The sequence below is a fragment of the Colletotrichum acutatum genome (assembly GCF_030867785.1).
Source record: "Colletotrichum acutatum strain CBS 112980 chromosome Unknown BDZ83scaffold_30, whole genome shotgun sequence".
NCBI classification, from domain to species: Eukaryota; Fungi; Ascomycota; class Sordariomycetes; order Glomerellales; family Glomerellaceae; genus Colletotrichum; species Colletotrichum acutatum.
The window spans coordinates 263,763-280,934 of record NW_026849024.1 but is presented as its reverse complement, the minus strand read 5'-3'; the positions used below and the strand labels follow the sequence as shown (position 1 = coordinate 280,934).

At 52.4% G+C, this 17,172-nt stretch overlaps 4 protein-coding genes across 4 annotated transcripts; 3 read left to right on the top strand and 1 right to left on the bottom strand.

Annotated features, from left to right (window-relative positions):
- Positions 1-1,993: 1,993 nt before the first annotated feature.
- Positions 1,994-2,624, top strand: BDZ83DRAFT_650226 (uncharacterized protein; the record flags this gene model as incomplete). The annotated part of the gene is made up of 3 exons (XM_060510355.1): positions 1,994-2,061; positions 2,227-2,385; positions 2,483-2,624. The coding sequence occupies 3 exons, from the start codon at positions 1,994-1,996 to the stop codon at positions 2,622-2,624; spliced, it is 369 nt and encodes a 122-aa protein (XP_060366793.1).
- A 2,456-nt stretch (positions 2,625-5,080) lies between these two features.
- Positions 5,081-6,426, top strand: BDZ83DRAFT_718309 (uncharacterized protein; the record flags this gene model as incomplete). The annotated part of the gene is made up of 2 exons (XM_060512053.1): positions 5,081-5,390; positions 5,456-6,426. The coding sequence occupies 2 exons, from the start codon at positions 5,081-5,083 to the stop codon at positions 6,424-6,426; spliced, it is 1,281 nt and encodes a 426-aa protein (XP_060366792.1).
- Positions 6,427-8,142: 1,716 nt separating this feature from the next.
- On the bottom strand, positions 8,143-9,216 carry BDZ83DRAFT_252865 (uncharacterized protein). Its single transcript, XM_060501941.1, has 3 exons — positions 9,124-9,216; positions 8,940-9,007; positions 8,143-8,865 (listed from the first exon to the last, which is right to left on the bottom strand). The coding sequence occupies exons 1-3, from the start codon at positions 9,130-9,132 to the stop codon at positions 8,511-8,513; spliced, it is 432 nt and encodes a 143-aa protein (XP_060366791.1). The 5' UTR covers positions 9,133-9,216; the 3' UTR covers positions 8,143-8,510.
- Positions 9,217-13,501: 4,285 nt separating this feature from the next.
- BDZ83DRAFT_574010 (C2H2 finger domain-containing protein) lies at positions 13,502-16,924 on the top strand (the record flags this gene model as incomplete). The annotated part of the gene is made up of 1 exon (XM_060504671.1): positions 13,502-16,924. The coding sequence occupies one exon, from the start codon at positions 13,502-13,504 to the stop codon at positions 16,922-16,924; it is 3,423 nt and encodes a 1,140-aa protein (XP_060366790.1).
- Positions 16,925-17,172: the final 248 nt, after the last annotated feature.

Genomic DNA, 17,172 nt, shown 5'->3' with positions numbered 1-17,172 from the left:
CTCTAGTCTCTACGCACAATACTCGTGGCCTCGGAAGCAGGCCGAGGCAGAAGACGCATAACAATCATGAACTGTGACACGCATGATTACTCCCGCTTGATCCATCCCGGAATTGGATAGATCAGAGACCTTCCTTAACAGAGGGGTGGAGCTTGTTGGGGAAGAAGAAAATCACAACACAACGGGCCGAGCTTTTTTCTGTCCCTTTGCTGTTCGGGATGCCAGGGGACTCGGTTGTCTGATGTCTGTCAGTTCCGAAGACGTTGGGATGATTCAGATCAGGTTTGATCGGCAAGGTTTTCAAGGGACGATGCTCCGAGACTTGCGGCGACAGGGCCAACAATGACAACTAAGGAAATGCGGGGTGCAGCGGAACACCACAGCATAATTCGGGAAGACCATCGTCAAGTGCGGCTGCTTTTTTTTTATGGCATATCCTGGCTGCGCATCATCCCAGATCGACTCCTGCAAGTGAAGGGGGAAGCGGACACAGGACCTTTGGGCAGCATGTTCTTTGATCATCGTCCATCGTCAAGTCTAGTTCGTCCCAACTCTCAGATGAAAGCACATCTCCCGAGAAGTCACTTCGTTGGCGGATCGTTCAATAACCCAATGTTGGTTGTTCTTGGCCTGTCGAGCGGCACGTCAGTATTGATGTGCAGAGCCGCAATCTGCTTGCGGGCGCTTCGCTGTCGCGAAACCTCGGATCACAGAGTTGTTGTCATGGCAATCTTCCGAGTTGAGCCTGCATCAGATTATTTAACTTATTCAGGCCGTCTTTTCTGGTCCGCTGTCCCGGACTTGAGAGGCTTTTCCTCCCACACACCGAGAAGCCAGTCTTGTTGTGATGACGGTGGTCCTGGTAGTGGCCGTTGGTCGAGGCTCCGCGCCGCCCTATATGCAGCAACGCAGCGTCGCTTGATCGGATGATGCCGCCCGCACTTGAAAGTTGAGGCATGGAATGGTTCAGGCACTTCCCATGCAGCTGGAACATCTCGGCAGCTGTGTCGCCGCGGGCCGCTAGCCCTGCAACCTTTTCGAGTGCTGCAGAGGCGACAAAGTCAAAGCATGCATGAAGAGCAAAAGCGAGATGAAAGGATCGTTCAATCCATCAAAGATGGGCGCGACGCATTGCCATATGCGCCTTTCTGGGCCTAATGGTCCAGACCACTGGTTTCCATCGCGCTTGGCGACTTGCCCCTGAATCACAACGGGCACTCTACGGATACCTTACGTACAGCGACTTCTTTGGGATTTTCTTGGGATTTCTGACAACGGCAACGGAAGGTCACGGGCCTAGCTCCTAGAGACGACGCATGGGCCACGAACGTGGTGAGGTTGCAACCCGCCATCGGTAACCCATCTTTCCTCAACTAGGCGCAGCCTGTCTAGCATTGTAGTTGACAAGACAATACTGAGTCACATATAGCCTCTACCGAGTGGCGGAAGCGCCCGAACCTTGAGATCCTTCGATTCCTGCAGACAGTATGGCCCGAAATCGTAGATCGCCCAGAGAATCGCACATAGTCAACTTCCTGCGCCATAGGCTTGGTGTCTTCGGCGGAGTCTCCGCAGCATCGATGAAGTGAGAGACTAAGCCATGGAAACACTGTTGTAACCGGATAAGCGTTCGCATTACCTACTGGGTGAACAGTTCGACACCTGTCTGGAAGCAATAAGCTTTCTTGTAGACTTCAAGGTGGAGGAGTTCGCGAATAACGACGGCTGGTAGCAACGGTTAAAGATAATAATCTTTTGACGCAATGGCGCGAGCAGGGAAGTAGCGGGACAAGCTCCCACATCTTTCGTCCCAAGTCTACCGGTGCTTGGACGTTACTTTCACCAGGATCCGCAAAACTGACAGGCTCAAACAGGGGTACAAGCGGATGCGGTAGAATGACTCTGATGAGGCATTCATTCGGAAACTGGAGGGTCAAGACCATAAGTCTCTTATCGCCTAAGGCGAGACGGATACGGAGTATCGTGGTCAACAATGGCAGCAAAAACAGTAGAACGGCTCGCCATGTCTCCTAGCGGTTCAGCGGTTCACTTTCCCTTGAGGTATGTCCTCATCAGAAACCGATGCCCGCCAATTCTTAGCCCCCAGAAGTTCCTGGCCGCGTGCCTCCTGTGCCTGATTTTCGGCAAAAGATTCGAGAATGGCATCTGGCCTTCTGTCTTGTCATCTGGAGTTGCGTACCCCTCCAACACACCCTGGCTGCCCAGGCTTTTCATATCCACCCTCCCACACTTCCTGGATCCCCGTCGTGATGGGGCAGGGGCTGGAAGAAAGGGCCGCTTGGAGGCAACTCGACGGCGAGTGGCCCCTGGTCAATTCAAGCACCCTCCAAGAGCTCGCAAGATGAGCATGGGATATGAGATGGGGTGAGATGAAGTGTGACGACAACCAGCCAATCCACAGCTGCGCTGCCTTAGATGAGACGCCGGGTACCCAGCGCTTGCTACTCAATATCCTTTGTAGGGTCACCGTCTGGCTTGGGAGTCTGCTCGGTGCGCATCACGGACGAGGGATCGTGCCAGGGAGTGTCGAGGGAAGATCACAAGCAGAGCATCTGCTGATTCTAGGGCCTCCAGACTACCCGGCGCTTATCAAGTCCGAATAACGATCTAGGTACACGATCAATGGTATAGGGTCGTCACAGAATGGTAAGGGAAGAAGGACAAAGACTATTCTGGGCAAGCGCTTTTCGAGAAGCAGTTTCAGGATACTTTTTTCAGAATCCAAAAGCCCAATTGCTCTTCTTTACTTTCCATTTTCGCCTAGACTCTGGGGTCATTAGAACGGCCTGATGACTTTTGGCTCTGGCTGTATTCTCTAATTTCCTCGACTTCTGGCTAACTGCATGCCGTCCCGCCGCACCTCCTTGTTCTTCTCCCCTCGTCATTATTGAATCGCTTCTCTTCGTCAAGAGTTTGGTTCAACCTCTCTGGTTGAGACCTCATTCACACTTCCCTTTTCATCCTCACACGGCAGACGCAAGCAGAGGGCCGAGCATCATCATTCGATGTCAGAGTGGACCGAAGCAGGAGGGGACCAGAACCAGGTTTTCAGGGTCTTCCGCATCTGACCAGCTTTGCATCCCTACAAGACTGGACTCTTTGGAAAATTCTCACACCGGCCTCCTCCTCCAATGACCGAAGGATTCCAGCGAGCCCCTCGCCACTGAGATCGCTACAACAGTCCTTTCCTATAAACCCGCCACATCTACCATCTTAGCTCCACACCGTAGCAACTCAGCCCTCGAGTCTTTGCAACTCATCGCACTCTCTTGACGACTGCTCCGAAAGTCTCGAAGGCTCAAAGTCGTGGCCCGACGTCTTCTTCTCAGCCTCGAAGAGACTGCCCTACGATCAAACCGAGTCTAACAAGCGGTAAACAGACGGGCGAATAGGAAACGTTCTGTCTGCTGTCTGAGACAAGCTACCTGGCCCCCACGTACAGTTGTCACCAAACGTCCATCAATCATCGAGAGCGTTCCTGTTAGCGCGTACATTCAACTAATAAGCCGAGATTTCCATCTGGTGGCGCTGGAAAGGTACAGCCATCTGCCGCGGTCCATTCGCGTTCGAACACAACGTTCTAGCTGCGTGGTGCTACTTGGGCACTCCTTGAATGCAGCCACACGTCAAGCAAGGTAGGAAAAACTTCAAAGTTCTTCCCCCTTTTGTGTCTTCACTTGGAGACTGGCTCCCTGATGCTCCACCAACTACTTGGTGTCTATCCATTTGCTCCTCAATCGTCTGCTTCGTTGGTGCCTTGCATCTACCTTCTGACCGACTACCATAGTGAACCAAAAAACCCTGTTTACACTTGCGAACCCCCGAAGAAACTCAAAATTGGGATATCAAGGTTGAGGGGATTATACAGCCAAGGCTGGGTTCCTTATACTCGAGAGTCATTTGCTGTCTAGAACTGCAAGCCTATTGGCGGTTTTCTCTTCGACGACCATCTCCAAAGATCAGGTACACACATCATCGATGCCCCATTCCATTGTAACGGCGCGACTCCAAAACACTTGACCTGGATGCCCAAGATCACAAACTGTGTTGTTGACACCCTTGCTGCCGTTGTAGTCCCAGAGTCTCCCAGAGAAGCAAGGAAGGAAGTCGCTATCGTTCAGCAGCCTGTGACTGGCAAGGTACGTGCCTTTCTTTTCTTTTCTCGGATGTTTTCGTCATCTCTCCCTCGTGCGTTCTTTCCTCCTTCGTGGTTGGTCTTTACATCATGCAAAACCATACTTAGGGTTGAATCTTGTCTGACCACGTCTTGGTCTCATTCTCAGGCTCGATACCTTCGTCTTTTGTGTCTCCACGTCACACCTCCCAAGCATCACCATTAACCTACTCGACGCAATATACCCTCGATATAAACTGCCACGGCTGCAAGGCACGCATCTCGACGCAGAAAAATTCGAGAATACGCTGTCTGCAGTTGCTGTTATTAGACTTCCCCCTTCCTACCCAACTTGGGTGGTAATCATCAGCCCACGGAACCGGGAAAAACTTGGGGAGCCGACCCAATTTTGACGGCAGCCCATTCAGAAAGCTTCCCGACTTTGGTACACTATCCTAGCCGTTACCGCACTCGCAGCTTTGCTGGACCACTCAAATCATCTCGATTGGTCCGTCCCTGGCATCGCCTTGTGCCGTGTCCGCATCGGTCATAACCGCGCTCTATCCGTACCGCACCCAACGCGACATTGACAGCAAATCTTGAACCGTCATTTGGTAGTCCACTCGTTAACGTCTCCACGAGGTGTCACTTGATAAACATCAAGGACGCACTGCATTCTCTTTGATTGCTTCTCCGAAGCCTCGATTCCGGACCAACATCAGCCAGTCTCGACGAACGTTACCCCCGGATACTAAAGTTGCCTTGCCAGTCAAAAGGAGACAACACCTCGAAGCGCCTTTCCCCATCCCATCTCGTGACGCTTAGACATCGAAAGCTTCATCAAGGGTATAGCAGTATATAGGTCTCTGACCTTTATGTGGACCTAACGTTCCGAAGAGGAATCGACTTTGTAACGTCACCGACTTTGGAGCGAAGGGTTCCATCATGTCTTACCAATATCCTGCGCATTTCCTTCCCCTCAGTTCCGACATGGAGGTTCCCAATTCTGGCTTCGCGCCCAACTACGGCGCATCAAGCTCAGGCCAAGCATCCATGCACCAGGAAAACCACGATCCGACAGATCAGGAGCGTAGAGATTCCATCTTACAGGCGAGTCGTCGAAAAGCAAAACGCTCCTTGAACAAGCCTAATGTCAGACTGCGGCAGGCCAACATCTCTGATTCAAGTCAGTCTGGCCAAGCTGGGGACAAGAAGAGGAACAAGCTGGGCTATCACCGGACCTCGGTAGCTTGTGGTAAGTGTTGTGTTCCGTCCTCTCGTGTCTCCTTTGAGTTTTGTACTGATGATAGCAATGTTAAGGACATTGCCGCAGGCGGAAAATTCGATGCATAATGTCAGAGGTACAAGGTGATGGTCGATGTAGAAATTGCATCAGGTTGAAGAAAGACTGCAGCTTCTTCCCTGTAGACCAGGCGCCGTCTCAAACGGCTGAAGCAAGACCCAAACCGCAACCAATACCTGCCGGAGGATCCAACACCGCTTCCGCATCGTCTTCTCCCGTTGTACTTCCCGGAAAAGCCCTAGATGGATCCCAACATTATCAGCACCATCAAGGAGGAGTTCTGCCCTCGTCACAAAACATACTACCGACAATTATCCAGACTTCTGCAGCCGAAAATCTTGGTCAGGACCCAACAGGCCATTTTCCACACAGCTCGGGGACATGTCAAATAGCTAACAAGCGAACAGTGTCTGCTTCGAGCACTGCAACGTCTTCCCAGCCCTACGATTTTGCGAACCCCCAAATCACGAACTGGGCATCGCCAGACGTTAGTTCCAACTATGCAACAAAGTCAGGAGACTTGAAGGAAACGAAGAAGTCTTACGCTGAACAGTCCCCGATTACTCCGTCTCCGTCGTTCTCGCCGTATACATCTCAAGCCCCACCGTCAGCCAACTGGAGCAACGCAGATATCAATGCTCAAAACAACATGGGATATGCTTCCTTCGCAATAGGGAACCCTATGGCATACCCAAGAGGCACACAGATACCTACACAATACCCCACGATGTCACAGCAGGGCCGACAGTACCCCAGAAGGTCTTCGACCGTCATGACGACTGACATGTACACGAACCCGATTGCGACAAGTTTCCCAACTATGGACCCGCACACTGTTTCCATGTCTGCAGGCGCCAATCCGCCTTCAGGCTACGGTACTTGGCCACAGCAACAGCAGCAGCAGCAGCAGCAGCAGCCCTACGGCTATTCTAGGCCATCCGAGGGATACGATACTTGGACGGCTTACGACAACAGTAGCGGAAGCTAGGCACTTCCTAGACGCAACCGTTCTGCATCATCAACGGAAATCCTTGGTAAACCTGATGCCAAGCATGCTACTTCTCCTTCAGACTCCATGGAAACCGACATGCCGCATCAAGGAGACGAGACGGGGCCCATGGCCGAGAAAAGAGAGATGAACAAGGAAAACGAAATACCCTAAGCAAACATGAGGCTAAGTAGAAAAGCTAGGAGAGTAGTTCAAATTCATGCCAAACCGGAAAAGATGTTCCAAACGGTAACCTTGAGTCCCCTGGAAAGAAGTCGTGTTTTCGATGCAGCAGTTATGGCATTGGAACGGTGCGAAGTATTCGAAAATGGAGCCGAATCCCAGAACGAGAAACGACAGAAAGCAATCGATCGGGGTTTGGAAGATTTCAAAAGCAACGGCAACCATACACTCCAGATTCAAGCGAGGAGCAAGGGACAGCGTCATGCCGATGACAGCTCTGCAATGCCGGGATCACACGGAACGTGTTGCTGGCAGACGTCAGATTTAAGTGCAAGCACATTGCGGAAGGAATGTTGCGGGGCCCCGAGCGCAAGGCGCATGGCCGATGCCGAGCAAGCGGGGAGGGTGAGGAGCCTACTTACACCTAGGCGGAATACGAGGTCACTCTTGTCTCGGGAACGCACCGTGAGACGGGGGGTTCGGGCCGGGCGCGGCGAACAGCAACGCCGTACAGTCGGACGAGGAGTCTTTCTTATTCCTTTCTTGTTTATATTAGCAACGAGCATTGAGGAGATATAGGGAGTTTCAGCAGCGGCGACAAGTGGACGAGGAAGGCTTCGAAAACAGAAAGGGGAGGGATCGCATTTGTCGGATCTGGAGACACGCATGTTATACCACCGGCGTCATCATGACGCTTACCTCTGGCTCATTTTTTTTTTTTTTTTTGGTTGTTATTTCTTTTGTTTTCTCGTCTTCACTTCGCAGTATAGCGTTTCTACTACGCCGCAAACTGTTTCCCTTGTCTTTTCTTCCCCTCGAGCGCGCATCATATGAGTATATAGAATTCTCTGACTTGCGAAAACTTCCTTCGGAGGTGGCGCATACTTCAATCCAGAATTTGTTATTGAGTCCGTTTATTCTTCAGCCTTTGACTTCATGTCTAGATCTATCAAACTCCTATTTTTATATTTGTGAGATTAAGCTCGCAACCCTGTTGGGCTTTTGCAGCGAGGAGGTCGCGCTGAGGATTGTTGGTACCTGTATGCCCTTCCACCCTCATCGGCCGTTTATGGTTCTGTATCTGGCGGTAAACCCCAAGTTCCAAGGAAATGTGAGGGCGACCTTGGAGGTGATGGAGGTTGAGACTGACAAGGAAAGGCAATAGATGGACGGGAATTTAGGTGCTCATCCCCGCGAGCCCCAACGCATACATAGGACAAGGAGGAATGTCTGGCTCACGTGGGTCATCAGATGTACAAATGACTCTAAGCTTGAATCTGAGTAGAATCTCTCCTACTATACGAGATACATTCTGAACGGAGACAGAAGGTCAGTTTCAGATGGTTTCTCAGTAACATGTACCCCTTTATCTCCTTTTTTCCTTTAATCGAGGACCCCTTTCAAACCTCTTCCCAGCGCCGACGTAGATGGAAACCTGTCTCTCCCTGACCAGCTTCAAACTGCACGAGGCGAACTAATACACCATTTCTTGAGTCTAGAGTACTCCTAGGGACTTTACTGTCCCGATCCCCCGTTGTTGGTATGTCCATTGGTAGTGAACATGAGTTTGGTGCTGCCGACACCCTGTCGGCTACATCTGGGGTTGCTGTTCCGGACCATTGATTGTTCAGTATGGCGCCGAGTTCTCTGATATCTTGGCTGAGCGTATGTGATGTAGGAGAGAGTCCTTGGGAGGCCTAGACCTTTGCCTTTTGATCTGCTCTAGAGAAGTTTGATGGGTTTTGGTCCGGTGAGATTAGGATTTGTGACTGAGAGAGTTTCCCAGGTTAAAAATGCTCACTGAGAGAACACCGCCGCGGTCTTGTTCATTGCCGTGCCCATCAAAGTCCATCCCACAAAAACCACACAAAAACCCAGATAGCCTGCCCATCTCTCTCACCTCACTGCACAAGCTGCCAAGTAAGCACCAAAAGCGTAACATACGCAGCGAGACTCAACACGGTCAACATCGCGACGCTATTCCCGCTCGTGCGGAACTTGCGCACCACGCCGCCGCTCGCGACCCCGCTGCCCTCGTCCACTTTCGGGCTCGTGAAGAACTGGCGGTTGCCCTCGTGGCGGCGGAAGATGGCGACGAGCATGACGGCGGCGCCGTAGACGGCAAACAAGGCGCCGATGGCGTAGAACTCTGACGTGAAGATTTTGAGAATGATGAGGGCGAAGGAGAACTGGGAGAGGGCTGTGCGCATGTAGGCGCCTTCGAACGTTCGTTGGGCGGCGCGGATTTCGACGAGTCTTTGGGGGAGGGGGAGGGAAGGGTTAATACTGTCAATGATGGGAGAATTTGAGAAACACAGAGCTTGACTCACTCCTCGGCGGTTAAGATTACGGACCGAGCGCGGTGGAGGCGCAGGTGAAGGTGGTCTTGGGGGTTTGGCTGTAAGGATGAGAAAAAGCGATGGTGAGCTGCGATAGTTCATTACGAACATTGGTGACTATAGACCTCAATGTGGCATTGCAGAAGATGCTCTCTTTCGAGATGGGAATACGAACCTGGAACATTGTGATAATAAGTGTTCAAGAGGCTCTTTTACTGCGACGCTGGTTACAGTCTCGATGAGCCGTGTTGGATTGCGACTGAGCCGCTTTTGCAACCGAGCAGTATCTGTACGGCCCCTTCACTAAAAGAAACGAAGCCAATTGGAAGGCGGCAGGAGGCGAACAGTCAATTTAACGAATGGCGGAATTCAGGGCTGAAATGGCTCCATCGCCATAAAGATACAGAGTAGATAGATCCAGAGCTGAAGTGTAGTGCTTTAGAGTTTCTGGGCAGGTGATCTCCACCCTGGTTCTTGGTGGCAGTGGTTGTCGATGTCGCCGAGGTGGATCAGGTGCCGTGATTAGATAAGCCCGCCAAGACGTCCCCGAGGATGCGTTCATCGTACCTTGTTACACTTAAAATTCTTTCTCCCGCCAACGCAGAATGGTTGGCTAGGTACCTTGAAATATTCACCCAGTATTTTTTTGCAAATATTGTTTGGTTATATGCTCTGTTGTGTATATCACTTACATCGAGATCCCGAGAGGTTCTCATAGCCTAGAAGACTTGATAGAAGTCTGGTTCAAGCCTAGGTCATCCGTTGGCATTGTGATCCATGCGTCTTGGTGTCCATTCATGGTTCCAGGTCGCCGAAAGTTTTCCATACTCGGCACCATGTCGAACCGACGAATTCGCTGCATCTAATTCACGGTATAACATGCCCCATCGATGGACTTCAATCTAATTAACCGCCAAGAGATCGCGTCTACTGAAGGCGCTCGTTGATGGAGACTTGCCTGCCATTCGCGGATCAGGCGGAAGATGGGGGGTTCATTCGAGACACACTCCGAAAGCACGAATAAATATACATATCATGGCTTGCGATAGCCTTAGCCGCAGATAAGACACGGAGACCAACAAGCGAGCGTGGAAACGCCGGTATTTCCATGCAAAGCGTGAGGCGTCGCCGACATTCACGGACGGGTCGGGGATGTTTGTGGCGCTGCGCAACCCTGATGCCGCGGGTTTGGAGCGGCGACCGGCGGGGTGCACCGCCAGGTCAGCGGTCAAGCTCAAAAACACAGCGCTTCTGCTTCGCCCAGGATCCCCAACTCGACTGAAATATCCGAGTTCCATCACGGCGGCTGCGGCTGTGCATAATGGTGCTAGGCCCCACTAGCCAATGTCGCTTTCCCCAGTATAGGTACTTCGCACCCTGTGCAGAGCGGATGTTGGGGGGGTTTTTCGGTTTTTAGACTCTTGAATGCGAGAGCGATATGACGGCCGAGCTGAGAGCGTTTCTGGTGCCATATGGACGGACAATCCTTAAGCGGAAACAATTGTCGATATTCGCGACACTCCGCTTAGGGGCTGATGCGTATGGGTGGCATCTGGCACATGGGCATGCATTCGTACGTTACTGCAGCTTTTCAACGAGAAGCATATGCCGTCGGATGACATCAAGCGTCTGCAAGTCGGTAGGTCTGACGAGCGCTTTTCAAGGGTTTGGTATGTGGTCGGCATGAGGTATTAGGCGCACAGCATCGCCGATGAAATGTGCGTGGGACCACCCGGAGCTAGGGCCGGAAGTGGGAATCTGCCTTCTCGGTGAACACAGGCTGACCCAAGGGTTATCGATGGTCGATAGTCGATGACCAAATGTCGTGTCGAGGTCGAGATGAGACTAATCTTGTGGCATTATCAAGCCCAGGGACAAGAATCCAGCCACCCATCCACTGAGGTGCAGTGAGCCTGTGAGGTGCGGCGACGGACGCTGAGGGTAAGAGCAGAGCGTGAACTAAGTGGAGGGACAGAAGTAAGCCACAGTAGCTTGCATCTGTGCGACAAGATGTGGTGGGATGGATGTAGGTATTGGATCCATGCTCATACGGCGGCGCAAGTGTAAGACGGGGAGTGGGTGACGGGATGAGTGTGTGAGGTCTGAGGTGACTCTGTCCCAGTTGCAAAGTTGCAGTGGAGAGGTAAAACTGCCCTGCGGGCTGGGGCTGAGAGAAATGCGCCCAACGATAGCAAAGAACGCCTCGCGCAAATGGAAGAATTAAGACGATACTTTGATTTGCCGTGTGAGTGGGCGGTGGTCTCAGGTCCCTCGCCATCTGGTTCGCTTCTGGTTCGCTCCCGGCCCCCATTCCGCCCTACGAGCGAGTGCGCCTGTGGAGAGGTACTTCGCACATGTACTGAAGGTACATGCATTGGGCTGTCAACCACTCAGAGACGTGAACGTTCCTTCCAGTTCTCGGAGTCTCCCAAAAGCCCCACATGACGGGGCGGGGCAGCGTTGCTGCATGAGCCATGAGGAAGTCGCAGTCGACATGAATGATGAACGGGAAGGAAGCATGGAGCATGGAGCAGGAGCATTACTAAGGCAAGGCATTCTGAGAATACCTACCTACCTTCTCGAACCTGGAAAGTTCTTACACGAAGATATGGCGAGATAGCGATGTATCGCAACTCCTCCAAGTTGGGTCAACACGTCAGGTACCTGATCTGACAATATATTGCGGTTTTCGACCGTACAAACCGAAAAGCGGGATCAAGAAGGCGTGGTTCCTCCAGGTTTTCGGCCGAACACTTGACAACCAAATCTGAACCAACGATGCTGACAGACGGGCAGCAATTCCGCATGCCATCTCTACCCTATTGTTGTCCGTACCCAGCCACTGGGTAGTCCGTCCTCAATCCTCCGTCCCCGTAGCCATAGGACATCATAGTATCGGTAAAGAACCTAGGTGACAAGAGGGCAGCGTTGTGGCGCATTCCCGCTTCGGTGGGCTGCGCAAGTGGCCGGCATGCTACCGCTAAGGTACCGCCCACGCGCTTCCCATTCACTGAGACAATGGAACCTGAACGACGAGGGCGGACTGGACGGGACAGCTGAACCTGGATGAGAGACGGGAGAGAGAGACACCAGGCAGACTGCCCAAGTCTAATTCTTTGGGTGTGTGGGTTGGCGGGCAGTGGGAAAAGCTAAGGTACTGAAACTCTCAAGCTTTCGCAGTATCACTTCTCCCTGAGTCTCTCTCGCTTTCCATTTCTGCTCGTGTTGAAGATTACCCAAGGTACCTCATCGCAAGGCACGGATAGTATAGAGCAAATAGGTACTCTATCTTTACCAAAGGTAAAAGAAGTACCGTACTTTATAGCCCTTCCCATTCTGAGCTTCAATTGACCCTGAGGCGCACCTTCGTACCTTCGCCATGCACCACTACCACCACCACCTGCAAATGTCCGCCTAATTGCCTTATTAACTAAAGGTAGATAGGTCAGGTACCTGGCTTCTAATTGGTTTCCGCCCCTCCTCGAGATTGAATTCCGTCCTGTCTCGCGCTTGTCTTGTCACAATCGCATCCCCACCCCCAACCGTCTCTTGCTTCTCCAAGGTTAGCCCGCTGGGTACTCGTACCTTACGCCTATCCAACCATCCCTCCCCTCGTCATCCCAAGATCATCTCTCCCTCTCCCTCTCTCTCACAAGTCTCACCAACTCTTTTCTCCCCTTCTCTGCCTCCCGTCTGGCTCGCGACTCTGCCACATTCAACCCATGCGCTGGTCCTAGGCTCTCTTCCGCCTCGTTCTGCTGTCTCTGCATGATCTCATCGAGTCTTGTACACCCCCTCGCATACCCCTGATTCCCGAGCTTCTTTACACAAGACCCGCGGATACTCTATCGCATATCCCGCTTCGCACCCCCCCGTTCCTCCGCCGTTCCACTGTCACTCTTTCCATCTTGGCTATACTTCTCTGCCACCGACCTCAATTCAGCCTCACCGCGAAACGCCGCAAACAACTCTTTTGCTTTCGAAATCACCTCAGCGCCTTAACGCTCGCATACCTAGACAAGCTTGATCTATTTCTTGTTGCTTGACCCAGTTGTTCCCTACGGCGCCTGTACGAATACACAATCAGCGAAAAGCATAAGCGCTGGACGAAAGGAACGACCAACACGTCTCGGCCGCGCAAACGCCGCCGCCCTCCACGACCACACCTTCTTCTTGTGGCTTTCCCCTTGCTCGCTGGCGACTGCTTTTCTCCTCCACATTCAACTGCTCTGTGGTATCGCATCGCCTTGTCAACACAGTCTGGTGCCTTTTGCCTCAATCCACAAACTGGTGCAAGACTGCTTCCTGGAGCCCTGTTGCATCTGTCGCCTAACCCCGTCTTCAGCCTGCTCACTTGATCGCTTCCAATTCAATCAACTCAATCAAGTCGGAACATGACAACGCCTGTCTTCTAATAACTCTCAAAGAGTAGTCCCGTCTTCGGCTTTGGCTCCGTCTCGCCTGATCTATCGTACGTCAACATCAAGCCGGCCTATATATCACGATTAGCTTCTCCTACAATCTCCCACATACACTCGCGTCGTGTCGTGGCCATGGCTTCGACATACGCTGTACCTCCCGCGACCTTCCATGATGGACAAACTAGCGATACCCACAACCCCTCCCCACCAAGTAGTGGTCAACGACGACTGACTGCAACTTCATTTGACCCGAATCATCTCTCGCCTTCGTCTCAGTTGCAGAGCAGCTCCGTCTCACCCAACTATAACGATACTCCAGCAGAGTCCATCTCTAACTACAGCCAATATCATTCGAGCGACTTCAGCGATATGGATGATGGACTCGACCCTTTCTTTGGCGTCGACTTTAGCAATACTGAAGCGGGTACGCCCTCTTTCCTGGACCCGGAACACAGAACCGACAGCTTCGGCCAGGCCACAATTTCTCAGGCGAGAAGCAAGAACCTGGACGCTAATACCTATCCATTCACCCCTGAGCAAACGGCCTCACTACACACGACTTCACCGCGCAGCGATATGAGAACGATTGCCAAGTCTGTGCCTGAGCGACTCCCTCTATCCATCTCACCTCAGGAGCTACAAAGGCCATTCCAACCTCCTCAGATTTCCACTTTCGCCGCACAGTCCACATCTCAATTGACACCAGATCTCAGTGGTAGTGGTCGTTCCAGTGAGGACAGTGCAGTGCCGTCTCCTCCCATGATGGCTGCTCAGAGTCCTCGAGTGACTGTCTCCATGTGGGGTAAAGATGCTACCGAACCGGTGCAGTCAATTGAGCGCACATTTACACCAGATGACGAAAACTCGACCACGACACATGCCGGGCTCAGCTCCGCTGGTGACTTGATCTCTACCCAAGGACCAGTTGCTGATACGACAACCCCTCGACGCTCATCGTTCAGCCGCCGTGGTTTGGATCCGACGAATAGACCCTCTACTGAAGTTGCCAGCGTAAACGACATTATGACTCGCCGTGAGATCGAGGAAAAGAATCAGGAAGTTGATCAATGGCTGTCTCGTAGCTTGAACAACGACCCAGCCGCAGCCTCTTCTCAGCCAGAGACCAGATTGCATGCTAGCCCCGATGCCATGGCCGGTGAAGACGGCATCCATCTTGGCAACCAGACTGAAAACCGCCACCAACCTGGACAAACTTATTTCACAGCTCGCGGCGGCGAGATGACGGCTACGGACTTCCATATCATGAACTCGAACCGTGTCTGGGGTGACTCGCCCGTTGTACACCCTATCAGTGGCCCAGACACAGACCGATACCAGCCGGAATCTTCGCAAGCTGCAATTGCTCGATTCAACAGAATGTGTATGGATAACGAATCCATCATTTCCAAAGCGGCTACGTGGGGCACACGAAGACGCAGTCTGCCTAGCGTTATCGACATGGACACCGAGAATGTCACCAGTGGAAACTTATTGAAGAAGCTTTCCATCAGCAGAGGCGAGGGAGGTCGTAGGCCAAGCATCCTCAAGGATTTGCGCGGCCTCGTCCGTCGGCCGAGTGCCAGCCATCTGCTTAAGCGGTCTAGGAGCACCAACGGCGAAAACATTCCCAAGTCGGAGGCTGCGCCCCCTATGGAGAAGCGTGAGAGTTTGCCTCATCTTCTGCCTACTGCACGAACTGGCAGCTGGGGGTCCAAGAAGACACCCACGCCTAGTATCAACACCGCTCTCGTCACCATGGGAAGCAGTGTAGCTTCAATTGGCACAACACACGCACGGAACGGTTCAATTGGCGGCACGCCCATCACATCACCAAAGAGTCCATTCAGCAGTCTACAAGTCAAAAACACGCTTCGTCGGCCAAGGAGCAAGTCGGATCTACCAAAAGCTAGCGGAAACGACACACACTCAAACCTTGTTGGCATGTGGAGAAAAACAGGCGGCCCGCCTGTGGCTGTCCTTGCCAAGAGTAACTCGACAAATGTTGACCTAGATGAGGATGACGACGACGAGGACGACCTTTACGAGGATGGTGACATGAATGCCGAATCGAGCAAGTTGATCCAGGATGTCTCGGCGAACTTCGCAGGCTTCCAAACGCATGTTCTCCGCCTGAATCCGGATCTGGCAACCAACAATAACTATCTCGTTGATCGGATCGCCCATCAGCAGGTTGTTCGCTACAAGAGCCTCCTCAGTGCCAAGGTGAAGCATCTTGGAATTGGCCAAGCCTGCACGTGCGGATCGTTCTGTTTGGCTCGCGGTGGTCGGCCAGTCCTGCTCGACCAGAAGGGCGATTCACGAGACATCGACCCTCTATCAACGGGCGCTGACTCTGGGGACGGAGACTCAACCCCTGTGGAGGGTGCTATTACCAAGGATAGCTTCCCACAGGATATACCTATGCCGCCTACGCAATCCCTCCCCGCGGAGTTCGAATGCCAGCTCTGCTTCACGCTGAAGAAGCCCAAGAAGCCCTCTGACTGGACGAAGCATGTCCACGAGGATGTACAGCCTTTCACTTGCACTTGGGACAGATGCCGTGACCCTAAGATCTTCAAGCGTAAAGCCGACTGGGTACGTCATGAGAATGAGGGCCATCGGCATCTAGAGTGGTGGACATGCGACGTTGAGGACTGTCGGCACACATGCTACCGCCGGGACAATTTCTTGCAGCATCTCGTGCGCGAGCACAAGTTTGTCGAACCGAAGAACAAGACTAAAGCCGCCATCAAACGGGCTGGTGGCGTCGATCCCACGTGGCAAAAAGTAGAACAGTGCCGTCATGAAACAACGAAGAGGCCACAGGAGGAGCCTTGCCGTTTCTGTGGCAAGCAGTTCCCCACATGGAAGAAGTTGACAGTCCATTTGGCGAAGCATATGGAGCATCTCAGTCTGCCTATCCTACATCTGGTCGCTGCCAAGGAGCTGGAGCCAGACACCATCATCAGTCCCGTGCAAGACCCCCCGCCCCGAGCTCCTTTCAATGCGCCAACTCCCCTGGATGAGTCAGTCGTCAAGAGTGAGCACTCTCTTCACAACTATGGGAACCAGTCGTCATATCAACCTCACGCCATGATGGCGAACAACAATGGTTTATACCAGAACGTGAACAGCCTTGGGTTCTCAGGGGTCGCGGGTAACTCGCAGTTCCCAGACTACATGTATTCTTCCCAGTATCCCAACAATGGTCAGCCGATGGCTCAGAACTTGATGGGCGTGCAGCCTGTCAATCGAGCAACCCAGGGATTCAACCATCAATATCAGAACACAAACAACGTGGCCATACCTACCGCGTCATATATGGGAGGCCAGCAACAATACATGTCGCTGGCGCAAGATACTGAGCCCTTTCCTGCACTTGACCACAACGCCCTAGGACTACACCAACCTGGGCAGATGGGTGTAGGTATGGCCTATGATGGACTCATGGGTCAGAGCAACATCGACGAGAACCAGTACAATTCTCAGGGGTCCATCTCACCCTATTCACACTCTCCTCTCCAAGGTGGTCAAGGTTTCTACCCACCACAGTAGATCATGCAATATCTGTGTGCCTTTGCCGAGGCCATGAAATATTCGCTTCAACCTTATCGCGTATTTAGATACCCTTTTTCATAGCAATTGAGCCGAGTTATTTCTTCAGCTGTATGGATGCGAACGCCGGAACCGGCCCTCGCTTGACGTTGTATCAATGTTACGGCCTATACCAGTGTCGGAGGAACGGTGGCGCTTAGGTTGGAGGATCAAGAAGAAATATAGACGGTCAACGGAGTCACGGAATA

Bases quoted from the DNA above. Each gene is read 5' to 3' on its own strand.
- BDZ83DRAFT_252865 (XM_060501941.1), bottom strand. The intron at 8,866-8,939 runs GTGAGTCAAGCT...CCTCCCCCAAAG, and splicing joins GTAATCTTAACCGCCGAGGA to ACTCGTCGAAATCCGCGCCG.